The sequence below is a fragment of the Rousettus aegyptiacus genome, unplaced genomic scaffold, assembly GCF_014176215.1.
Source record: "Rousettus aegyptiacus isolate mRouAeg1 unplaced genomic scaffold, mRouAeg1.p scaffold_m13_p_13, whole genome shotgun sequence".
In the NCBI taxonomy this organism is placed as follows: Eukaryota; Metazoa; Chordata; class Mammalia; order Chiroptera; family Pteropodidae; genus Rousettus; species Rousettus aegyptiacus.
In genome coordinates this window covers 71,483,973-71,510,581 of record NW_023416288.1, presented here as the reverse complement: position 1 = coordinate 71,510,581, position 26,609 = coordinate 71,483,973, and the positions used below count along the sequence as shown (strand labels likewise).

General features: G+C 36.8%; 1 protein-coding gene across 9 annotated transcripts in view; it reads left to right on the top strand.

The window, feature by feature from the left end:
* Positions 1 to 26,609, top strand: part of ST7 (suppression of tumorigenicity 7) — a 243,900-nt gene that overhangs the window by 38,458 nt on the left and 178,833 nt on the right. Inside the window, exon 1 of one of the 9 annotated variants that reach the window (XM_036231005.1) lies at positions 18,240 to 20,905. The exons of 5 other annotated variants lie outside the window; for them this stretch is intronic. In XM_036231005.1, coding sequence (XP_036086898.1) covers positions 20,890 to 20,905 — 16 coding nt within the window. In that variant the 5' untranslated portion in view covers positions 18,240 to 20,889. Of the gene's footprint in view, positions 1 to 18,239; positions 20,906 to 20,994; positions 21,988 to 22,036; positions 26,574 to 26,609 lie in introns of those variants that run through there. 3 more of the 9 variants (XM_036231006.1, XM_036231004.1, XM_036231007.1) reach the window with 3 other exon arrangements.

The following is a 26,609-nucleotide window of genomic DNA, read 5'->3' as shown; positions in this document are numbered from 1 at the left end:
CAATAAATGGTGTTGAGTAAACTGGAAAGCCACAGCAAAAGAATGAAGTTAGACTGCTATTTGTCACTATACTCCAAAATTAACTAAAAATGTTTCAAAGATCTAAATGTAAGACTTGAAACAATAAATTGCATAGAAGAAATCATAGGTACTAAATTCATGGATCTTGGATTTAGAGAGAATATGAATTGGACCTCAAAGGTAGGTAAAAGCAAAAATAAATGAATGGGACTATATCAAACTAAAAAGCTTTTGTACACCAAAAGAAACCATCAACAAAACAAAGAGATAATCAGCTGAGTGGGAGAAGATATTTGCAAACAATGCCTCTGATAAGGGACTAATATCTATAATATATAAATAACTCAAAAACTTAAGAATAGAATCAACATAAGACCCAGCAATCACTCCTCTGGGTATCTACCCCCAATATGTGAAAACATTTATCTATAAAGATATGTGCTCCCTGATGTTCATGGCAACATTATTCACCAGGACATGGAAGCAACTGAAGTGTTCTTTGAGAGATGGTTAGATAAAGAAGATGTGGTACATCTCAGCCATAAGAAAAGATGAAGTACTGTCATTTGTGACAACATGAATGATTTCACTCATGTGGGATATAAAACTGAAAACAATAAACAAAGTAGGCAAACAAACAAAAACATAGATATAGATAACAGTTCAGTGGTTTCCAGAGGGAAAGTGGGAAGGGAAGAGGTAGATAAGGGTTAAGGGGGTCAAGTATATGGTGATGGAAGGAGATTTAACTTTGGGTGGTGAACACACAATGCAATATACAGATCATGTATTACTTAATTGTACATTTGAAACCTATATAATTTTATTAACAGATGTCATCCCAATAAATTCAATTTAAAAAGTAAAATGAGAAGACTAATTTTTGTGGTATCCTACTATAAATTCTATTTAGGTTTTTTTTCTTTCTTTTAAAAAAATCTTAGTTTCTTTACGTTTATATGGATGAATATTGTATAGTATGGGTAATATATTTTTGACAGGATAACTTGATCCAGGTAGAAAATGATTGCCTTTTAGCTATATAGCAGTAAAACTGTTAAATTAAGGAGGGAATATCCTAATGCTCTGAAGATTTCTTGGACATGATAATTAGAGATTTAGAGAGATAGCTAAAGGGTTCTTTGACCTTGTTTTTATGTTATCAACTTGGCTCAGAATTTTACCATTTCATCATGTTGCGCATGGTCTCTGGAGAGAAAGCATGAAATAATCAGCTTGTTGAATCTCTTAGTTCAGGAACTTGTTATGTATGTTGAAAAGAAATGAACAGTCTATAGAATTATTTTAACTCTGGCAAGATATGCATTTTAATAATTTAGAGCCCTTGATTGACTATTTTATACTGTTTAACATAGAATCAATTATTTTATGGCAAAGATGGAGAAAATGTTTGTAGTAATGTAATATATGAAAGTTTCTATCATAGTGTTTCAGTGTCTTGAACACATACTAATCACTAAATGTTAGTTCTTTTTTTCTTTAAAGGCTTTTATTTTGTTGAAAATATAAACATTCCTAGGATAATATTATATAATTTCTATAGTTACAGCTTTCAATTCATACAAATACATTTATACTGTAGTACTGAAGTGAACTACCAAACAAGAATGCCTCAGTTTGAAGGCATTGACTCCAAATTCAAAAATTCCATGCTTCCCATTTGCTTTATCCCTAATTCTCTGAGTAGATATACTCAAAGAACTCATGCAACCAAGTTCTTGTTTTGTGCTCAAGGAGAAAAATGCAGAAGTTGTCATTGAACTGTCCCCCAAATGACTTAAATATTCACCTTTAAGAAATCTGTCTCCAAATAAACAATGATTCTAGATGATTATTTGAATTTCAATGATAGAAACAAAACTTATTTCATATACTTATTTTCTATTTTAAATTTAGTATACTTATATCCACTTTATCTTACAATGTATTAGAGATAAGTTCATTATTATAACTTAAAAATAGTATCTAATTTAAAAAATATGTATGTTACAGTAAACAATTAGAAAGGTGACTTATCTTTCATGGACTATTTTGGGAAAAAGAAAACATTTATGATACTTTATATCTCTATAAAGACTTGATACAAGTAGAATTAGGAGTATTTTAGGTACGTAGTACGTGAGAACATAACATGTTTTGTCTCTTGATTCCCTCAAAAAATTTTGAAACATGGTCATATTTAAGTGTATTGTTACTGTAGAATACCTGAAAGTCCACTGGCCTTTGTATTTTGTTCATTGTTGTATCATCTACCCTTAAAGTATAGTTTTTTTTTTTTTTTAAAGTAACACACATATATTTCTAGAATCTTTTACATTCTTAATGAAATGCCGGGACATCAGTCTTTTGAATCTAATTTTCCTATGCTATTATGAGGACAAATTTTTGATGTTAGTAATTCATATTATGTAAAAGTAAAATCTAATATTGTTTTCATGTTGTACAGAAAGGAAAATCTAAAAGCTGTTGATCCTAAGTCTAGTTCTGTTTCAATCCATTTCACCTTCAGTTATTTCCTGTGATAATAAGTCATAAATGGTCCCCATTTTTCTTGTCTTTACATTGGTTGTTACCATTAATATAAAGACATTTCTAGTTTTCATGAGTAGTCGTATGTATCAGATTTTATGAGGTGCTAGAACCCTGAGATTCAATTCCTTCTTTGCATATCAAACTTCCTGCCTAACTGCTGATAGACTGTGGAAACAATGACTAACATAGAGCCCTGTTTTAAGATCCAGGATGCCGAATTCCAGACGTCAATTTAAAAGTAAATTATGTTCATGCAAGAATGTAGGGCATGTTTCTGCTAAACCAACCAACCACCCAACCAACCCAGTGAAACAAGTCCTGGGAAAAAAATATGAATTGGATTGTGACGACTCAGTCAAAGGACAGATATTTATTACTCTTTTATCTTTAATTAGACATTTAATGTATTAAAAAACCGATGCATTTTGTTTGTTAAACTTTAATTATAGAGATCATAAATAGAAATGTTTCAGAGATGTTTTATTTAAGCAAAAAGGTCAACAATAGTAATTAAATTAATAATAATACTACATCCTAACATTTTACCATTTATAAGGAGCTTTCACCTGAATCTCATGTAAACCTCACAGCAACCTATGTCTGTGAAAACAGGCACAGTGTTGCGTAAAGCAGGATTCTAAAGTGGAACTTGCTCTAATTCCAGTAATTTTCCCACCTCATACCTTTTTAATGGTTGATTTATAGCAGAGTCAATGTGCCTTTATAAAGGACACTGTCCATATTTTATTGGAAATAATAAAGCTTTCAAAGGAGAAAAGTTGTCAAAAGTCTATCACCCTCTTACTTACATCTTTTAAAGTTTGAGTCACAAACTCTTTCCTTTCCTAGTTATTGTCCTTCTGTTTTCGGGATGCTGCCACCGGTTGGTAGCAGTGTAGTTTAATTATCTGTTCTGAATGGTTTGTACATTTTCTGAGATTCAAAGTTGCTTTCTACTCAAGCTTGTCTATTTATTCACTCAATAAGCATTGGTAGGCACTAGAATTAACAATGAAGTTTTAATTCTTTATTTTTATATTTTTATAATGCTTTGGATTCCAAATAAAATGTTAAATAAACTTTGTGTAAATGCCATTTAAAGTTAATATTTCTCTACAAATTTAAGATTTGAAATATACTTTAGTCTTACCAGTTCTACATCATTCTTTTAGGCAGTTATTCTAACCCTAATTATATGTATAGTTTCTAATTATAGTATTCAATTTTTATGTATTTAAGACTTATTAGGCCCTTAGCTGCTAGATTTTATAACTTTTATTCTTTTAGGCTTACTTCACATATAAATTGAAAATATCTTTTTTTTTTTTTCTGGGTAGAGTATCTTTTAAAGTGAATATCATTAGTAATTCTACTGCCAGAGATATCTACTGTATGTTTTTAAACTCCCCTTTCCCCTTCTCCCAGCCTCTGGGAACCACCATTCTACTTTCTGTCTTTATGATTTGGTCATTCTAGGTACCTCATGTAAGTGGAATCGTACAGTATTTGTCTTTCTATAACTGGCTTATTTTACTTATCAAATTTCCTCAAGGTTCATCCATATTGTAGCATGTGTCAGAATTTCCTTCTTGTTTTCCCACTGTATGCTTTTTAAAACAACTCTGAAATGCTATCATATTATTCCTGTTGCTTTGTAAATTATTTTTTTCCCAAAGACATATGTATGTGTTTGTGTATATGTGTATATGTATGTACATATATGTATGTATGTGTGTGTATATATGTATATGTATAAATGTATGTATCTATGTGTGTGTGTGTGTGTGTGTGTGTATACACATAAATAATCTCCATTGCTACCAGGAATAGCATCCCTATTCTACAGATGGGTAAAATGAAGCTTGGAGGTGAATAACTTTTGATACATAAGTACCAATGGCAGGGACTAAATCTATGTCCTCTTGATTCTAGAGTCAGACTGTAGTGTGGTCTCTATAGGTCAAGGATGTAGTTGTTGTGGAAAAATGAAGTAATTTTGAAGACAGATTTCTATGGTGGCTAAAAGACCTGATTGTGTGCTTTTGTTATAAAATCTACAACTTGGATTTTATGGTTGCAGCAGGTACAAATGTTTGTCTCCAGAAACATCTTCCAAATATTATTATACTGTATTACCTTTTCTCTTGAATCACCTATATCTATGTCAAGACTGGGTTACTTCTAAGAGGGCAGCAATTGTCCTGATCAGAAATATATTTTCAATGGCCTTCCAAAAAGCCTGAGCTAAAAGAGCAGAGTAGAAATTACCTTCTTCTTATCTGAAAGTAATGCAAAATGAAAAATGCGGAAATTCTCAGTGGTCTAGGACAGCTCATTGATTAGTGCAGCTCATTACAAGCATTTTAGAACTAGAAAAGACCACAGAAATAATCTAAATCTACCTCTTAATTTCATAAATGAGATGTTGTTTTGAAATGGCTAACCAAGTAGTTACCTGTGCAGTTAGGATTGAAATCTTAGTTTATTGTTTCTCAAGAATTCTCTTTCAGCTATTGTTGGTGAACAGGCCAGGTTTTCTCAAAACAAACTAGCTGTTACTTGTATTTTATACTGAGTGTACTTTGTATAATATTTCCTGGCTTATAGTATAATTGAGGAGATTTGGAAATCTTAACCAATGATTTACATTTTTATAGACACTACAAAGGCTAGAGATGTATGTGTGTCGGAAATGTTTTTCTTACTCTGTGTGACAGTAGTTGATTTCTCACAAGTCAACTTCATATTTACCACTAATTTTAATCAATAGGGAATGAACAAGGTTGTGTGGGCTATCAAGACTAGGTGTTGCTTATTGTATCATTAGAAATGAAGGCAACTGGGGTGAATGTTTTCTTGAATTCCTAGCCCCCATTTACCAAGCAGTTGTTGATGGAATTCATAATTTTTGTGAGTCTTGTCCGTGGCAGAGATCTAATTGAAGATCAGAGCTCTTTCAGAGAAAAGGTCATGTCAACTACAGTAAAAGTTATAGAACAGGGATTGACAAACATATAGTCCAAAGGCCACCTGTTTTTGTATGACTTGCAAGCTAACAATGGTTTTTAAAAAGTATTTTTAAATGGTTGAAAAAATTCAAAAGAATAATATCTCACCATACATGAAAATGATAAGAAATCCAATTTCACAGTCTATAAATAAAGTTTTATTGGAACATAGCTATATTTATTCATTTATGTGTTGTTTATGGTCACTTTTGCAATAAAATGGCAGAGTTGAGTAGTTGTGACAGAGACTGAATGGTCCCAAAGAATCTAAAATATTTTGTTTGGTTCTTTATAGAAAGAGTGTGTTGACATCTGTTATGAAACATCAAGAATAATTTATATTTTGGAGTACCAAGGGAAATTGTGACTTTCTTTGTGTTCTGAAAACTAGCTGAATACTACTATATTTCTTGAAGAGTTTCTCCACTGTTTTTTGCCTCTGGAACAACTCACAATAGTCCATTCATACTATTTTTCTTGACCTCCTTTGCTTATTTTCCAGTGATTCCTTTTGCCAGCCAGGTGAACAGACCAAAATCACATAGGAAAGTCTGTAGTTTGCATACAGAACCATTCCACAGAGGGATTATGTCTGGCTTGGGTGCCTCTCTGTCATAGAAACCTGAATTTTTTTTTTTTCAGTTCAATTTTATTTCTTTTAAAAAAAATGTTATTTATTGAAATTAATTTCAAGAATATAGTACATTGGTTAGACATCAACATAGTTTGTAAAATGATCCTTCCAATTGCTCCCTCCCCGTTCCTCCACCTAGCCAACGTATTCATCCTAATTTCATTCCCTATGCCATGCTCCCCATCCCCTTGACTATCCATCAGCTACTGACTGATCTGTACTTCTTTACCCCTTCACACCATTATCCCAGCCCCCCAGCCCCCTTCCCCTCTGTCTGTCACCAAATTGTCCACTATATTTGTGAGTCTGTTTTTGATTAGTTTGTTCTTTTTTGTTCCTTAGATTCCACATGTAAGTGAAATCATATAGTGTTTATCTTTCTTTATCTGACTTAAATACCTTCTTGGTCCATCAAAGCAATATCTTTTTCCATCTCCTTCTTTTTAGTCTCTATGTGTCTTTTAATCTGAAGTGGGTCTCTTATAGGCAACATGTAGGGGTCTTGTTTTCTTATCCTTTCAGCCACTCTATCTTTTGGTTGGAGCACTTAATTCTTTCCATTAAAGGTACCTATTGATAGGAATGTAGGTGTTACCATTCTTGATTCCTGTTTTTGATACATGTTTTTTCTTCTTAAAGAAGTCCCTCCAACATTTCCTGTAAAACTGGCTTGGTGGTGATAAATTCCTTTAGCTTATTTTTGTCTGGGAAGCTCTTTATATGTCCTTCAACTCTAAATAATAGCTTTGCTGGATAAAGTATCCTTGGTTATAGATCTTGGGTCTTCATCCTGTCGAATATTTTTTGCCAAGCCCTTCTGACCTGCAAAGTTTCTTTTGAGAAATCAGCTGCCAGTCTTACGGGTGTTTCCTTATCTGTTTTTCTCTTGCTGCTTTTAATATTCTTTCTTTGTATTTAACCTTTGGAATTTTAATTATGATGAGTCTTGGTGTGGGCTTCTTTGGATCCCTGATTTTTGAGATTCTCTGAGCTTCCTGAGGTTTTATGTCCATTTCCTTCACCAGGTTAGGGAAGTTTTCCATCATTATTTCTTCAAACAACTGTTCAACATCTTGACTTTCTTCAGGTATGCAGATCAGACAGATATTTGGAGCCTTAAGAGTGTTCCATAGGCTCCTTAAATTATTTTTATAGTCTTGGCATCTTATCTCTTGCCATTTTCATTGAGTGTCCTTGTCTTTCCCATCCTCTAGATAGGGCACGTGATCCTTTTCTTTATTCACTTTGTTTATTCTTTTGTTTATTCCATTTAATATACTTCTCATCTCAGATAATGTGTTCTTCATTTTAGACTGGTTCCCTTTTATTATTTCCATTTCCATTTTATGTTACTGTCTCTTTGTTGAAGTTCTCGCTGAATTGTTCTATACTTCCCAAAAGTTCGTCAAGCATCTTTTTAACCAGTTTTTTGAACTCTGCATCTGTTAGATTATTTGACTCCATTATATCTGGATCTTTGTTCTGTTCTCTCAAATGGTTTCTGCTTCTTTGTCTTCCCATTTTGGCTGCCTTTCCATGTCTGTTTCTATGTACTAAGCAAAGCTGCTAAGTCTCCCGGTCTTATTAGTGTGGATTTGTGAAGTAGGTGTCCAGTTGCACAGTCCTGAGAGGGGTTTGGCTGCAGGCCAAATTTAGCTCCAATCTTTACCCATCTGAGGCCACCTGTTAAGATTCGGCAAGCAATCCACAGATGCTGTGCTTATAGTTGCCTCAAAAACCAAGGCCAGAAACCAAGGCCAGCTGCCTCCAGTGTGAGTCTAGGCACTGCTCAGCAAGGAGCACCTACCTCACTCGCTGAGGATACCCCTGGATGTGGCTTGGGCGGGGCTGCGAGTTGGGGGAGGTGGGGTTTCAGGGAATCCTCTGGGCAGAGTGACCTCTGTTATCCAGTTTGATGATGTCTAGGCGGTGGCAGCGCTGTGTCCGGTGCACTGGTAGAGGGGAGGGCTCAACAGAGAAAAATGGATACCGCCAGCACTTCTTACACAGCGAGTCTCTCCTCGGCCCTCACTCCAACAATGTCTTCCTGTAAGTCCCTGGTGCCCACTGCACGCAACCGAACTGTCGCTGGTGCCGAGAGAGAGCAGGTCCGTTACTGTGAAAATCTACTCGTGGACCAGTTCCCTTTAAGAGACGTCCGTCGCCGCTGCAGCCTCGGTCTCACTCAGCTGCTTGAGACCTGGCAGCCCCGCGCCCTCACCCTGTCCAGCCTTCTACCGTTGCAGGCTGCTTTCTTGGATTTCTCCTTAGTTGTATGGCTTGTTCATCTAGATCCCATGAGATTTTACCACACTGTTTGCTCCTCGTTTCTGTCACAACTTTGATTTGGTCACCAGAGGAATGAACAGAGCCTCTATCATCTATGCCATTTTTTTTTTTCCCTCGTTGGAAAGAGGAAAAAATGTTGGCTAGGTGGAGGAACAGGGAGGGAGCAATTGGAAGGATCATATACACATACACATACACACATATATATATATATATATATATATATACACACATATATATGTATATATATATTTATATGTTAGCATTAAGCATTTAAACCATTGTCTTTTTTCATAGTCATCTTCTGATGGAGTAAAAAATAAAAGTATCAGTGGTTGGGGGACTATATTCCATCTCTTATGAAAGTTATTTCCCCTTTCTTTCCAGCTGCGGTTACTTGATGTCAGTCCTCTTGGGGCTCATGTAAGAAGGGAGTGGCCCTGCTACTTTCTAAGAGGCCTGAGTTTTGTAGCCACTGAGAACTTTGGATTCTTCCACTATTGCCACCATTACCATCATTCTTTTAAAGCATAACAAATAGATGTTGTCTGTCCAGAAAGAGGCCTTATCAGGTTTGAAGATTGGAAAAGTAGATCTTCTTTCAGGTTTTACCATGCCTTTGGTTATAATTGTGCTTTTGTGCTTGCTGAAGATGACTCTCAACTCTGCCTTGAAGAATGTATAGCACTGGTCTGGGTCATGGTATTGAGTTGAACAGCTGAGATTTCTCCTTATTTCAAAGAATTGTTACCTGGTTGGAGCTAGATTCTCTTGCCTTAGCTTACTTAAAAGTGTTGCGTTAAGAGATGTGTAGCTCACTCATGGGAGGAGTTAGGCTTACTCTCTTCAGATCATCTTCATTCAGAGATTCCTTTTTGCAAGGGAGCCTTCTAACACTATGGGACAGGCCATGACGTAGTCTTGGGGCTCTGTAAGCGGCAGAACCTAAAAAGGAAATGCTGAGGCAAATGCAGCCTGGAGTGGGTGGTAAGAAGCTTGGGGGAGCAGCAATGTCTTAGTTAAAGTTTCTTTGGACTTAGAGTAAAGGGAAGTTGCAGTTTGATTTACCTTTGACTTGTCAGTGAGGAGGGTGAGAATAGAGACTAGAGGGAAAACCCATATTATCATTTCTGAAATATGGAAAAACAGGGTGAGCATTTAAATTCCAACTCTTGGGTTTTAAAATGTACAATAAAGTGAGTTATTGTATGCTTTGGAAATATGATATAAAATATTATGGTAAAGTTATAGTTTTGGGGTTTAAGAGAGAAGAGTGAAGTGGGAGCCATACTCATTGTCCTTCTCTGGGGAAGGTGTAAGGGGCTGTGGACTCAAAGAGCAAGAACTGATCCAGGTAAGAAAGCCATGAAAGGGAGAGAGAGGAATGCATTGTCTCAGCGCCTAAGTTGTCATCTACAGAAAACTCAGCACTCCCTGTTCAGGCTACCTACATCATCATGTCCTGGAAGCTTTACTACTGGCACCCAGGCCTTTTTGTTCTAAAGGTGTGACCCAGCAGGCCATGAACCTGCCAGTAGGTAGGGCCTCCAACAGTTGTTTCTATGTGTGCTATGTGTTTGCATTTGCTTACTCATTCCTAGGCTGGGGGCCTGTCTAATGAGGAAGAGTGCACTTGTAAACAGTTGGAGGCTCCCTCGGAGCATCAGCCATTCAGTGTAAATGTGCTGGATATGGACAGTGTACCTTGGCTTCCTGGTTTTGCACAATTGAGGTGGCCTGTTTTCAAAGCCTCAGCAGGATGGAGAAGGGGATGCTATGGGCTAGAAGGGGAGGAGCAGTTACCTGCAGATAGTTACTTGAGTTTTCTCATCCAGATGTAGTTGGTTTAAAGTGGAATCTTAGATCATTGGAATTAGATGAGATTTTAGGCATCATCCAGGTTATCTTCATTTTATCAGTGAGGGACACTTACGGAGTTTCCAGGACTTAGACCAGAGAGGTAATGAGTAGCAATGTTGAGGGTAGACCCCAGGTCTTTTGATTAAACAATTATACTTCTAGCTTGGATCATGAAGGGTTAAATTATAACAGGAATCTGCGATTGAGTTTCTGGGGTGCAGTGTGGGCTGCTGCTGTGTCAGTAAGTTGCAGTTAGGGCAATGGTCTCTGGGCCGTAGGCTATAATGGGTGACCCAAGAAGAACCTTTAACTCTGGTAACTTGTTACCACGTGGTGGGGAGGGCTATAATTTGATTGTTGCTGTAGACAGGGGTACATCTAGGTACCAGCGAGTCTTTGCTGATAGTGAGATGGGAATAAAGAAGATTCCATGTGGAGAAAGTTAGGGAGATCTAGTTGAAGGCTCTCTTCCTGAGTGAGATTTTAGTTAGAGGAACCTGTTCCAACTCTTTAGAAACCAGGCTATTAGTATCTACAGTGACATTTGGAGAACTGAAAATCAGAGAGGGAGGGACTTAGTGGTCACTGGGAATACAGGGGGTAGTATAGGTCCTTGTATGGTTTATGGCTTTCTGTCCTTGAGTACTTACTTCTGCTTATCTGGTTAATGCAGCTCTCATTGTATGCTATCACAATGACTGTAAACATCTCTTTCATTCTATTTCTCTTAATTTTTCTAAATATTGGAATCAAACATCGAATATAAAAAGATAATTTTTATAATCTCTGAACTGAAATATTTGGCACTCTTGTAAGATTGGTTTTATTGGAAAGAATGAACCTAATTTTTTGAAATGAATTTTCTTGTTTGCTTCCATTTATTGATCTCCCCTCTGTAGAGAGATTGTCAGTGTAGTGGTTAAGCACAGGACTCTGAGCTAGCTACTTGGGTTGAATCTTGGGTTTGCTATGTATTGTGTGTGACCTTAGGTAAGTTATCGACCCTCCATGCCTCAGTTTCCTCATCTATAAAATGAAGGTAATGTAATACTTCATAGGGTTGTTGTGAAGGTTAAATAAGTTAGAACAATGCCTGGTATACATTAAATGCTATTTACATATTAGCTGTTATCATGCCCCAGGCATTATCTAGGACCTTTGTCACTTAATTTATGAGAAAATTGAGGCTTAGATTTAAAAACTTAGGATCATCTAGCTAATAAGTGGCTAAGGTGCAACTTGAACTTTCTCTGTCTGACTCAAAACCTGGCTCTTAACCACACTCTGCTGGATTTCTGAGGTGTACAGATCACTTAACTGTAGATTAGATTTTATAGATATCTACCCATTTATTCATCTATCTCATATCTCTAGCTTTTCATTATGTTCTAATATTGTTATAAAATGCATTTCCTTAAAATATCTGTGACTTAAAGATAAAAATGAAACAATTGCTCTCAAAATAATACTACTCTATAAATAATTAGATAAGAACTTTAAAAATCCATTCTAATAGTACTGTTCATGAAAGGCATTTCATGTGACATCTGATAATGGCTATCAGTGTTTCCACACACTTGCAAGTAGTATGGGCAGTTAATTTTAGCCATTTTGAGTTTACCATTGTAAAACAGCCATGGCATTAACATTTTAACTATTTGCACATCTTAATTTCCAGGAAGAAACTACTATATAAAATTTTTATAGCTTATGGAAAGCTTCCCAACCTGTACCTTAGAGTAAGATAAAGAGAATTAATGCCTGGGAAGTGAGAAGGGTCTGCTGAACAACAGTGACAGGTGAGGTTGGTAACAATTAACAGCTTTTGACTGTTAGCAGAATGGGGTATAATGGGAGCAGCTTATGGTAATGGAGCATTGACTACATGGCTGAGTGAAATGCTTTCTCACTTGTTTAATAAAATTATTGGGGAGATCTGTTCAATGATGACACTGAACCCAGAATTTTTAGTTTTCTGCACTATACATAGTTTTGACATTATATTGAAAATTAGAAATTATATTTTATAGTATTGTCAACTTCGTAATTATCTTATGGAGAAACTTATTCAGTGTAAAGGAAAGTACCAAAATAAAAGCAAAACAAACATCCCCACACCAACAAAACCACTCTAAATAACCAATATCGTATTTTCCTCAAAGTAGCTGCAATTTGGGGGGGGAGGGGGAGGGAGTATTTAATATATCTCTAAGTTGAAAATTGTCCAACCATTCAGGCTGCTTGAAAAAAGAAAGCTGATAAAAAATTTAAAAATTTATTTATATCTTGTTTCTGGGCAAGGTAAAGAATTGTATCAAGATGAAGTAGCCATTGTTAAAGTTTATTTTAAGTTTTAGCCAGGACACACTCAAGATCAAAACATTTGGCAGTGAAGGAAACGATGGCTCAGGGTATGTGGCAATGTGACATTAAAGATTATATCTGATAGAGTCTGTCTCAGAAATGTTATTATGTCCTTTCCGTCTGATGTCTGTTTCAGGAGTCAGATAAATGAATCGAAAGTCTTAGATGTGCATTAAAGGATTGTTCTTTAATTACCTTTATTAAGTTTGTTTTAAAATTAATCGAATGCATCTCAAATGGATCAAATGTGCATACTATCAAATGAATGAACATACAGGCCTGCCTCATTTTAGTTTGTTTTATTCTGCTTCGTAAATACTGTTTTTTTTTTTTACAAATTGAAGGTTTGTGGCAATACTGTGTAGAGCAAGTCTATGCCATTTTTCAAGAGCATTTGTGTCTGTGTCACATTTTGTTAATTCTTGCAATATTTCAAACTTTTTGTTATTATATTTGTTAATGGTGATCAGTGGTCAGTGATCTTTTTTGTGGATATAATAATTTTTTTATTTTTCAATTGCAGTTGACATACAATATAGGATAGTTTCGGGTATGCGACATAATGATTAGACATTTATATAAATTATGAAGTGACCATACTGATAAAGCTAGTACCTATCCAACACCATATATAATTATTACAATATTATTGACTATATTTGTGTGCTATACTTTACATTCCCATGACTGTTTGAAACTATGAATTTGCATTTCTTAATCCCTTCCTCTTTATCACCTTTTCTTACAACCCCATTTTGATCCAGCAATAATCAAAATGTTCTCTGTATGAGTTTCTGTTTTGTTAGTTTATTTTGTTTTTTAGATTCCATATATAAGTGAAATCATATGGTATTTATCTTTGACTTATTTTAGTTAGCATAATAACCCTCTAGGTCCATCCATCCATGTTGCTGCAGATGGAAAGATTTAATTGTTTTTTTAAGGCAGAATAATATTCCTGTGTGTGTGTGTGTGTGTGTGTGTGTGTGTATCACTTCTTTATTGATTCATCTATTAATGGACACTTAGGTTGCTTCCATATCTTGGCTATTGTAAGTAATGCTGCAATGAATATATGGATGCTTATGTCTTTTTGAGTTAGTGTTCTGTTTTTTTCAGATAAATACCCAGAAATAGAATTGCTAGGTCATTTTTATCTTTTGTTATAACCTTTGTATTAAAGTCTATTTTGTCTAATATCAGTACTGCTACCCGAGCTTTTTTGTTTGTTTCCATTTTCATAAAATATCTTCTTTATCTCTTTTAGTCTGTGTTTGTCTTTTGATCTGAAGTGAGATTCTTGTAGGCAGCATATGTAGGAGTCTGGCATTTTTATTCATTCAGCCACCCTATGTCTTTTGATTGACACATTTAATCTGTTTGCATTTAAAGTAATTATTGAGGAGTTCTGGTCAAGATGGCAGAGTAGATAAATGCTGTACTTACCTCCTCTCTCAACTACATTACAATTATAACTACAGAATAGCCATCATTGGGAGTTTCCTGAAGTCTAGCTGAACAAAAGTCCTACAATTAGGACACACAGAAGAGGCTACTTCGAGACTGGTAGGAGAGGCAGAGATGCAAAATGGGCTGGTTCTACTTCCATGTGTGGTGGTTGAAAATTGAGAGTAGTATCTTGGCTGCGGATCTCTCCAGAGGAGCAAGGGGTCAAGTCCTACACCGGGCTCCCCAGCCCAGGGTTCCGATGGTAGGAAGAGAAATCCTTACAACTTCTGGCTCTGAAAACAGGTGGAGATGGTGGCTGAGTGAGTTGGAGGGCTGGGGGAGTCCTAGACGCTTCTCTTAAAGGGCCCTGCGTGAACATACGTTGTAATGGACTCACTCGCTCTGAGTTCTAATGCTGGGCAGAAGCTCAAAAGGCACCAGGGACATTATAGGGAGGAAATGAATTGTCTGGCTTCAGGGTGAGGGGCAGCTTTCTCCCAGACAGGAGTTCTAACAGGACATAGTTTCTTTATTGAGCTCTTCCCCGCCCGGCTTGTAGAACCAGGGGGCTGCCTTATCTGAGTTCCCATCAACGTAGCTAACACTGGTCACCTCCCACCCCCTGCCATAGTGAGTCCCTCAGAACTCTTCCCTTCCAATTTGCGAGCCCGTCCAAGCCTCTTTAGTGGATTTTCCACAGGAATGGCCTGTCTTGACATTTGCTGCAGACTTTCCTAAAATCTCTCAAAAGTTCACAAAACAAGCAGCATCTGGCCTAGATATTGCCCTGTACCTCTTGCTGAGCAGCCCCAAGCTTGACAATGGTGGTGTCCATCTTCATTTTGTGGCTTGCCTCTCGAGGCACTTTCAAGCCCAGTTTGAGTGACAGCCATCTGTGGATTGCTTAATGGCTCTTGCCAGGACACCCTGGTCAGAACACAAGCTGTAGCTGAACTTGGCCAGTGGCAGGACCCCTCCCAGGAGGCCCCAGCCTGCATGCCCAGTGGGTGGATTTGGTCTGAGCCCAAGCACCACCTGGGGTCATAGCTAAGGACAATGCACCCAAAAGGCCGACAGGGCAGGCACCAGAACCCTGCTAAAGCAAATATTGCTCTGTAGGTTCAGCCCCTGCACAACAGCTCCTCCACTCATCATGGCCATTCAACAAATCAGTGAGCCTGAGAATAAGACGATCCCACTGATGAGCAAACAGCAACCAATGCTCGACTAAAACAGGAGGACACATGCAACCCATATAAGGGACATACCTGGAGCCCTTGGCTCAGGTGACCAGGGAAGACTGCCACTGGACCCCACAGCACATCTACTAAATAAGGCCACTCTACTAAGATCAGAAGACATAGCAGCCTACCTAATACATAGAAACAAGCACAAGTAGGCAGATAAAATGGGAAGACAAAATACATGATTCAAACAAAAGAACAGAACAAAACTCCAGAAAAGGAACTCAACAAAATGGAGGCAAGCAAGCTACCAGATGCAGAGTTTAAAACACTGGGTATAAGGATATTTAGTGAACTTAGGGTAAGAATAGGTGAACTCAGTGAGAACTATAAGAGATAGAAAACATAAAAAAGAACCAGTCAGAAATGAAGCATATAATAACTGAAATGAAGAAGACCTTAGGAGGAATTAACAGCAGATTAGAGGAAGCAGAGGATTGAATCATTAATTTAGAAGATATGGTAGCAGAAGACACCTAATCAGAACAGTAACAAGAAAAAAGAGTCAAAAAAAATGAGGATAGTTTAAGGTGCCTCTGGAACAACATCAAGCATACCAACATTCGCATTATAGGGATGCCAGAAGGAGAGAGAGAGAGCAAGGAATTAAAAACCTATTTCAAGAAATAAATAATGACTGAAAACTTCCCTAACCTGGTGAAGGAGATAGACATATAACCCCAGGAAGTGCAGAGTCCCACACAAGATGACCCAAGGAGGCCCACACTAAGACACATTGTAATTGAAATAACAGAGGTTAAAGACAAAGTGAGAGTCTTAAAAGCAGCAAGAGAAAAGCAGTCAGTTACCTACAAGGGAGCTCCCATAAGTCTATGAGCTGATTTCTTAACAGAAACTTTGCAGGCCAAAAGGGATTGGCAGGAAATATTCAAAGTGATGAAAAGTAAATACCTACAACCAAGATGACTCTACCCAGCAAAACTATCAGTCAGAATTGAAGGACAGATAAACTTAACTATTCTCATTATTTTGGATTCTTTTTTCTTATTGCTGTTCTGATTGGGTATTTTTTGCTACCTTATCTTCCAAATTAATAATGTAATCTTCTGCTTCATGTAACCTGCTGTTGGTTTCCTCTAATGTATTCTTTTTTGTATTCTTCATTTTGACTGGTTCTTCATTATGTTTTCCATCTCTGTTTTTATTTTTTTCTATCTCTTTGTTGAAGTTCTCACCGAGATCATTGGACATCCTTATAAACAGTGTTTTGAACTCTGCATCTGGTAGATTGTTTGTTTTTATCTTATGAGGTTTTGTTTGTTTGTTTGTTTGTGTTTTTTTGGGGGAGCTTTGGTCTTCTGTTTCATTTGAGACATATATCTTTGTCTCCTCATTTTAGCTGCTTTCTGGTGTTTGTTTCTATGTATTAGGTAGAGCTGCCATGTCTCTTAGTCCTTCGGGGACCAGTGGCACAGTCTTCCTTGTCACCTAAGTCAGGTGCTCCAGGTGTGTTCCTTATGTGGGTTTTTTGTGCCCTCCTGTTGTAGTTAAGCCTTGATTGCTGTTGGAATGTCAGTAGGAGAGATTGATCCTCAGGCTGCTTGGTTGTGAGGACTAACTGTGACTAACGTAGCAGAGCTTCTGTTCAGGGACTGACCTTACAGGCCAGTGTTTGGTTTGGCAGGGTCCTGCTGCCTGCTCAGTCTGCCCTTTGGGTGTTTTTTTGTGGAGGTGATTGGGTGGTGCTCTGATGTGGTCTGAAGATGGCTGCCTAGTGCATTGGTTCTGGGGCCTTTTAGGAGGGTCTCTGGTGTAGGCCAAAGTCAGTTGCTGCCTGTGTCCTGCCACAGGGTTACTTGGTATGGGTTAAAAAGTGGTTTGCAGTTAGTTTCCACTTGTACTGGGCTTGGACGTAGCTGGGATAAGCTAAGCTATGAACTGAGGCCAGCTGCCATTAGTGTTGGGCTTGGCAAGAGGTATGGGGCAAGCCGAGGCCATATGCTGCTTGTTTCGTGTTTGTGAATTTTTAAGAGATTTTAAGAATGCCTGCAGGAGGTTTGTATTGAATAGCCACTAGAAGTGGCTTAGCTGGTCTTGCAATTTGGATGAGGAAGGGTCATCTCAGCACAATCTCTACTGGTTTTCATGATTAGAGTTGTTGGGACTTCTCTTCCTGGCATTGGAACTCTGATCTGGGGGTGCGACCCCTTGCTTCTCATGGGGGAACTCTCTTGCTGAGATAGCCCTCCATATTTTTAACCTCTTCACATGGAGTGGGGTCAGCCTATTCCTTGTCTCTGCCCCTCCTACCAGTCTGGGTGTGGCTTCTTCTGTATGTTTTTAGTTATGGGACTTCTGTTCAGTTAGACTTCAGGCGATTCTCAGTGATGGTTGTTCTGTAGTTTAGTTGTAACTTTGATGTGGTTGTGGGAGGAGGTGAGCACAGCATTAACCTGCCCTGCCATCTTTACTGGAACCTTGTGATCAGTGATCTTTGATGTTACTGTTGTATGGGCTAAAAAAATATATAGTACTTTTCCTCTTAGCTTCTAATTTTTTATTGCTGGGATAATAATCAAATTTCCAGAGATAGCTTAACAGGAGAAAATCAAGTTTTAATACATGCGCATGGGGAACTCAGATAATCATGAGAATTCCAAAGACAGTGAGGCAACTTTGGGTATATATGACATTGTAAACAAAGGAGGTAAGAGTGGGAACGGGGCCTTAGATTTCAGAAGTGAGAATGGGTGATTTACAGGTAATTGAGGAAGAGCAGAACACACACAGTAGGTAAATTCTTGCTAGGCAAGAATTTACCTACTGTGTGAAGCCTTCCTATTAACCATACTTAGTCATATTAGGTTACGGTGAACATTCTAAGATTTCTTTCCTGGAGTAGGCCTTTCCATCTGAATCTCTTAGGTAGGATATGGGAGGGTCAAGATTTTTTTTTTTTTTGAGTCTTTTGTTTCTTAATAAACAGCTTAAAATCAGTATCCCAAAAGGCAGCTTTAGAGTGGAAAAACTTTGATCCCCTTTACTACTGTAATTGTTTCTGGGTGCCATGAACTGTACCCACTTAAGGTGGCAAAATTAATCAATAAATATGTATTCTGACTGCTCCACTGATGTGCTGTTCCTCATTTCGCTCCCTCTGCTTGTGACTCCTTATTTCCAAAAAAAAAAAAAATAATAATATTGAAATTAGGCCAGTTAATAATCCCACAATGGCATCTAAGTGTTCAAGTTAAAGGAAGAGTCATGTCTCTCAGTTTAAATCAAAAACTAGAAATGATAAGCTTAGTGAAGAAGGCATGTGGAAATCTGAGAGAGGCCAAAATATAGGCCTCTTCTGCCAGTTAGCCAATTTGTGAATGCAAAGGAAAAGTTCTTTAAGGAAATTAAAAGTTGTTACTCCAGGAAACACAAGCGATAAGAAAATGAAACTGCCCATTCTGATATTGAGAAAGTTTTAGTGGTCTGAATAGATCAAACCAGCCACAACAGTCCTTGAAGCCAAAGCCTATTCCAGAGCAAGGCCTTAACTCTCTTCAGTTCTACGAAAGTTGAGAGAGGTGAGGAAGCTGTAGAGGAAATGTTTGGAACTAGCAGAGGCTGGTTAATGAGGCTTAAGAGGTCATCTCCATAACATAAAAGCGCAAGGTGAAGCAACACATGCTGATGTAGAAGCTGCAGAATGTTATCCAGAAGATCTAGCTAAGAAAATTAATTAAGGTGGCTATACTCAGGAACAGATTTTCAATTTATATGAAACAACCTTATTTTGGAAGAAGAGGTCATCTAGGACTTGCATAGGTAGAGAGGAGAAGTCAGTGTCTGGCTTCAAAGTTTCAAAGGACTTGTCGACTCTCTTGTTAGGAGCTAATGCAGCTGGCGACTTTAAGTTGAAACCAGTTCTCATTTACCATTCCAAAAATCCTAGGGTCCTTAAGAATTATGCTGAATGTACTCTGCTGTAAATGGAACAAATCTTGGGTGATAGCACTTCTATTTAGAATATGGTTTACTGAATCTTTTAAGACCACTGTTGAGACCTCCTGCTCAGAAAAAAAAAGATTTCACCCAAGAGCTCTGATGGAGATGTACAGTGAGATTAATATTGTTTTCATGCCTTCTAAGTCGCCATACATTCTGCAGCTCATGGATCAAGGAGTAATTTAGATATTCAAGTTTTATTATTTAAGAAATAATTTCATAAGGCTATTTAGCTGCTGTAGATAGTGATTCTTCTAATGGATTTGGGCAAAGTAAATTGAAAACCTTCTAGAAAGAATTCACCATTCTCGATGCCATTAGGAACATTTGTGATTCATTGGAAGGGGTCAAAATATCAACATTAACAGGAGTTTGAAAGAAGTTAATTTCAACTCTCATGGGTGATTTGGAGGAGTTCAGGATGTCAGTGGAGGAAGTAACTGCAATTGTGGTGGAAATAGCAGAACAAGGATTAGAAGTGGAGCCCTTCTGAAAATGTGACTGAATTGTTGCAACCTCCTGATAAAACTTGAATGGATGAGGAGTTGCTTCTTATGGATGAGCAAGGAAAGTGGTTTCTTGCGATGGAAATCTACTCCCGGTAAAGATATTGTGAAGACTGTTGAAATGACAACAGAGGATTTAGACTATCACGTGAACTTAGTTGGTAAAGCAATGGCAGAGTTTGAGAGCATTGACTTCAGTTTTGAAAGAAGTTCTGCTGTGGGTAAAATGCTATCAAACAGCATTGCATGCTACAGGAACATTGTTCATGAAAGGAAGCATTAGTTGATGAGGCAGAATTCATTGTTGTCTTATTTTAAGAAGTTGCCACAGCTACTCCAGCCTTCAGCAACCACAACCCTAATCAGTCAACAGCTATCAACACTGAAGCAAAAAGATTACAATTTGCTGAAGGTTCAGATGACAGTTAGCAGTTTTTAGTAATACAGTATTTTTAATGAAAAGTATGAACATTATTTTTTAAAGATATAATGTTATCACACACTTAATATAGCATAAAAATGACATTTAAATGCACTGAGAAACCAAAAATTTATGTGACTCTATTGTGATACTTGCTTTCTGTTATATTCTTTCTAAAGCTTTGGCTGCCAACTCCTTTCAGGTTAAGTGGATTTGTAACATTGAGTACCAGGATGAAAGTATAGATGTCTTGTGTTTTCACTTAGAGAAAAAAGAGAGTGTATTCCCCCTCCCCCTTCACCCCGAGTTTTAAACTAATAACACAGGAATAAAATGGGAAGAAATACTGGTCCTTTTCTAGAGACATTTTTCTAAGGATGATATGAAAAGAGCAGGCAAGGGAGGGAAGAGCCACAGCTGTTGCGGCCTGTGTCGAGATAAGCAGAAGTGTGTGTGTGCTTAATGTCACATGGCAGGAGGCTTTCCCCAGACTGCCCAGCCGGTCCAGGGAGCTGTTTCATTTTGTGTCGGATAGAGTTGTACCTTGGAAAATATCTGCTTTCCTGCCTGTTGCTTCATTATGGATTATTATATAGGTAAAATTAAATTTAAATTATTTTACAGCCATGTGGAATTACTTAAATTATAATTTAAGTATGCATTTATATTTAAAAATTATGTTGGCTGTGTTTGCACTTTAAAAAATATTATGCATGAATTTATTCCTGAATACATCTGAATTTGTTATATACAAATTGTGATAATTTAGGATAAGTACTTAAGGGATTTTCTCAGATATACCCTTGTTGTTTCCTATTTCAATTTGGATCACAATCAAACAGACCTAAAATAAACTGCAGTCCTAGGTGTAGAGCCGTAGGAGAGCAGGAGCAATCAGGGTGGTCGTTTCATAAACTGTGTAAATGTCTAACCAATGTACTATATACTTGAAACTAATAATAAAATGTAAAATATTAAATAAATAAATAAGCTGCAACCCATAATTAATCCACATTTCTTCCTTCCTGGCCAGAAGGTTTAAAATAAAGTCATCTGAGTTCAGACTGTGCCACATAGAGAATAAAGTATACACACAGTCTGCAGAGTGCGGCTTCTGTCAAACGTTGGCATTGTGGTGGTTTTGTGCATGTGAGCTGCTCGATCTTGTTGTGGAAGTAACATAATAAAGCGAATTGGAGAATTTCAGTTTTTACCCTAAGTTTTCTGAGTGTTAATACGTATAGATTTTTTTCTGATGGATAACTAGCTTCTTTTTAAAAGTACATAGCCTTGTTCTCAATTTCTAGTTTCACCAAAAGATAAATTGGTAGAGATTTAGGAATAAAGTTAAGGTTAGATTAACCATGGGTGGTGGTTGTTTGGAGTTAAGTGGGGGATTCTTTTAGTTGGATGGGGTGAGGGTGGGTTTAGAGGTGAGATGGTGGATAAGGAAATGAGGACATGAGTTTTTGCCCATAATTTATGCAACTAATTCAAAATTATATTACCCTGAATTTGAACTTATGGGTAATGGTGATATGGTGTTCTGACAGATTCCTTTTTAACTAAGGAACAAAGGCCTTTGGAAAATTTTTCATTAGAGCAGAGATCCACTTTCTATACCCAGTGTGATGACAAAATCCCAGTGGATGGACCTTTGACAAGACAGCTAATTATGGTATGCAAATCAAATTTTTGTGAAATTGATAATTTAAAATGTAACTTTTAGGAGTTTGCTATATAAAGGACTTCTGTGGTAAATATTTTTTAGTATATGTGCTGCTGAAGTGAGCAGTGTGGTAAATATTTTTTAAAGATAAAACAGCCTAAAGTAATTAATTACCTCAGATATTTTTTTACAAATCTATATTTTCCTATTTAAGAGTTCCTTTAATGCAAGTATACCAGTACCTCTCTCTCTCTCTCTCTGTCTCTCTCTCATATGTATATTTTGTTTCTTTTCCTTATAAGATTAGTGTGCCAGAATTTTTTGTTCTAGGTCTCTGAAATAAACTATACTTACTTTTTAGAAGGTTTACTGTATGTGTGGTACTGTGTTGAAGATGGAAAGAACACACTTAATACCATATGCAAAAATCAAATTTATAACATTATACCTGGAAGCTTTACTATGAGTATGCTTTTAATTATAAATTTGTACTATTTTACCAAAGAACAGAGAAATAAATTCTTTCATTTTTCTAGTTTTTATGTTGCCATTAAAACATTTCTTTATTTTTCAGTGATGCTTTATAAATGTATAGATGGTACCCTAAAGGGCAAAACTTTAACATGCTGCATAGACCTCAAAAGGAATGCTAAGAAAATAAAACTTTAATGTGAACAAAGGAGATGGCTCCAGAGAAATTCTGGATCTGACACTTTCAAAATTATTGTGTGTACTCTAAAGGGAATGTGGTTTATGTTCTTACCACATTAATAGATACATTAATTAAACTAGTGTTTGATGTTATAGGAAGCTGTTTTGAATGTTGTCTTCTATGATGATTTTTGCAAACATTTATATATTTGCAAATGTATGTGTATTTAGTCTGTTTAAAGAGAAGAACACGTTTCTAGTTTATGGGAGAGTGACATCTTTTGGATTAAAAAAGATAATTTATTCTGCTATCAGCACAGTTTAGCACAACTACTTTTGTCTTAATGGCATTGTCTCAGCATTGAAGTGGTTATCTTCCAGTGCAAAACTGATTCTTGATGGTTCAAGAATAGATTTATTTTAATTTTTTTTCCTGGAATGCTTTTTCTCCTATGTGGTTTCCATGTTATCCATGGCAGTTTCCTTTCAGTTTTTTTTTCAGGTCTGTGTTGAAATGTCATCTTTTTAAAAGGCTGGTATTACCTGATAATTTTACTTAAAGTACCCTCCCATTCAATCACTCCTCGTCCTTTAATTCCTCTTATCTTTCTTTATAACACACATTCCCACTTCTATATTGCATGTTTGTTTGGGTGTCTCCCCCACTGGAATGTAAGCTCCATAGAGGAGAGATTTAGTTCACAGCTGTGCCCCTGGAGTGCAGAATCGTAGGCTCCCGGGAAGTAGTTGCTGAGTGAACTCATGAATGCGGTTTCTGCTGATAGCCCTCTTGACTTACTTTACTATTTACACTATTATTTTTCTTTATCAATACCCTTCTAATTTAACAATAATTATTTGACCACTGATTGTTTTGAATATTGATCTTTTCTTTTACTGCCAGCTTTATCCTAAAATTAACTGTACTTGCTTTACTAAGTGGAATGGCAAAGTCGCAGGCAGGCAGGCATAAGTAGAACTGATAATCCAAAGATCACTTTGGTTTTGGAATGTATTGTGTAATATTTTTGGTGTGTCCTGGGGGACATCAGATCAGTTTTATTCTTTCATTATATTTTCCTTCCTTAGGCAACACATTAAAATTTGTCTTTATTCTCTGAGCTCATACCACCTAACTAGAGGAAGGAATTGGCACAAACTAAAGTTTTGAAAATCTATTTTGTCAAATGTGAAGTTCCAGTGATGTAGATCCCAACCTTCTGAAGTGTTTAGAATTATCTCGGGCCTCCAGATGTTATGGAACCTTAATAAGAGTCAGAGATTGTCATTTGTGACTGGTTTTGCTGGCAAGTGAGATACCTAATATTTTAACATGGTTATAGCTATCTAAAAAGTAGACTTCTTGAAAAATATTGCAGCCTTTTACTTACTCTTGATAGTCTATGCCAAGAAATAAATGTAAGCATGGAGAAAAATACATTTCCGTATGCATATATACACTCTCACTTATGAGCTGATAAATGGAGCTTTATCAATGAGCTGGCAAAGCAGTTATTGTATATAGACTGTGGCTTTTGGTGGAAAATATCTCTTACCATTTCCTCATTCTGCTTTTCCTCTTGCCTTTCTGTTGGCCACATCCATCTATTGTTGGTGTGACTATTCATGTACAACATCTGGTATGCAACTTAAAATAGATCTTACATAAGATAATATTCTGGTTTCAACCCTTTGGAAGTATATTGTCCCTTCCTACTACCTACAGGTGTATCTCACTTGGTCGTTGACCAATTATCCTTAATTCTTGCAGTTTTTGGTACAATCCTTTTCTTCATTTTTAGGTTTTTCTAGTGACCTTTCTCTTTTAAGAATTTTTTTCTCCACATTTTTGATTTCTATTTTCCTTTCATTTTAGTTGAATTCTTAAGATAAAATTTTGCTAATTTATTGATTTCTCAAAAGGTGTTATGGAAGAGTAGTTAAGAGCATATATTTTGGAACCAGACTGCATAGGTTTGAATCCTAGCTTATCATTTACCACCTGTGTGACCTTGGTAAATTATTTCACCATCTGTCAAATGTGGAATATAATGGTATCTACCTCATAGGGCTGTTAAGAAGATTAAATAAGTTAGTATATGTAAAGTTCCCAGAATACTATCTGGCACATAGTAAAGATTCAGTAAGTATTAGTTATTGTTATACTTTTCTACAACAAAATATTTATTCTTTATCTTATATAGCATCATTGCATTTTCTTATTTTCAATAAGATAAAGTTCAAATGACCTCGAACAGTTATGCTACAGTCACACAATGGGAACTTATATAACCATTAAGAGGATGAGATGGATCTACATATACTGACTGGAAGAGCTATTAATGATATTTTATATAGTAACTTTCAGTTCTACATTCATATCAGAATTTAATGTTTAAAAGCTGTATCACATAAAGACGTGTCTTTACAAACACAAGAAAATATTGGGAAAAGTATATACTTTGGATGAATGGATGGAGAGGAAACTTGAGCTTTTGAACTTCCTACTTTATATTATTTAGAAAGTGTGAGATTATGGGAATATGTACACACATACACACACATTTTGTACATTTCAGTATTTTAAAAAACATTAAAATAAGACGTTTTTCTTTGTGTCAGATAGACGTTCTAAAGAAAGTCTATACACTTCTAGCTTTTTTTTTTTTAAACTAGATTTCTAAGAGTAAAGGTAATGCAGGAAGACTGTTATTTGTCAAGTGAGTCAAGAGACAAAATATTAATGTCTTCAATTATTTCTCTGCATGAGCAGGCTAAAAAGAAATGTATTTCTTGGTCATAAATGCCTACTTGCACACAGGTGTACAGAGGTGTGTGCCCAGAGCCTTAAAATGACTGAATTACTCTGGAAAATGACGGGAATTCTCATTAGGAAAAATGAGAAAAAATAAGGCAAAAGGAATAGGATAGGGGAAATTCCTAGAGCAGTGGTTTTCACATTTGAAAAATAGTTGCAAAATAACTAATAATGTAATCGCTAACATTTGAGTGCTCGCTGTGTGCGAAGCAGTGTTCTAAGAACTTAACACTATTATTTTACTGTTAACATTTGTGTGTGTATTTAATGCGCAGAACGTGTATGTAGTAGTATACATGTTTTCACATGTACTGAGTGTACAACCTCTCTTGTTCTCGCATAAGCCTAGAGAAAGAATAGTGAGTTCTGTAGTTATTTTAAGATAGATTATTCTTCTCACTTCTGATATTCTTAATAAATTCTACTTGCTGCATAAAACCAAGAACCTTGATCTGCATATTTTTGTGATGGTTGCTATAAAGCCAATATTTAAATTTCTCTGGGGTCTCCTTTTAGTGCCTGGTATCAAAGGATGAAGATCTTGTCAGGAGGGGGAATATATATGTGGCTCTTGGTTTTGTACGTTTTGTGACAAAGGATTTCCCCTTTGAATTGCCTGCCCCCCTGAAGGCCCTGGAGCCTCTCTGGCTCAGCAGCGCAGTCGGTCTGTGCAGTGTCTCTGACGTCATCAGTGTATGCATAAGCCCTGCTATTGTCTTACTGCTACAGCAGGGCTAGGAATTGCAGTATCCTCTGTTGCTGCTGTTCCCAGCCCTGCCTCTGCTGCTACCTAGCCCTGCCTCACTGCATCCCAGAAGAGCCACATCGGCCTGCCTTTCCCTATTGGATTTCCAAAAGCAGCTCTTCGGTTTTGGGTTTTGGTGCTGTAGGAGAACTTGCTTTTCAATTACGCGGGAGAACACTGAAGCTTGTAAGAGGAGAATCTGGCAGCTGGACACAGCTTGGACTGCATTGTCTGTCTTCATGACCCCTGCTGTGTAGAGGCTCATCTTTTCACTCTCACACGTACACTCTCCTCTGTTTTTCTTTCTTTTTCCCCCCTTTTCTCCTAATTTTTTTTTAAAGCAGCCTCTGGAGCCAGCCATGTTTGGCACTGAATCTTCATGTAAGTAAATGGATCCCACTTCTTTGCTATTTAGAA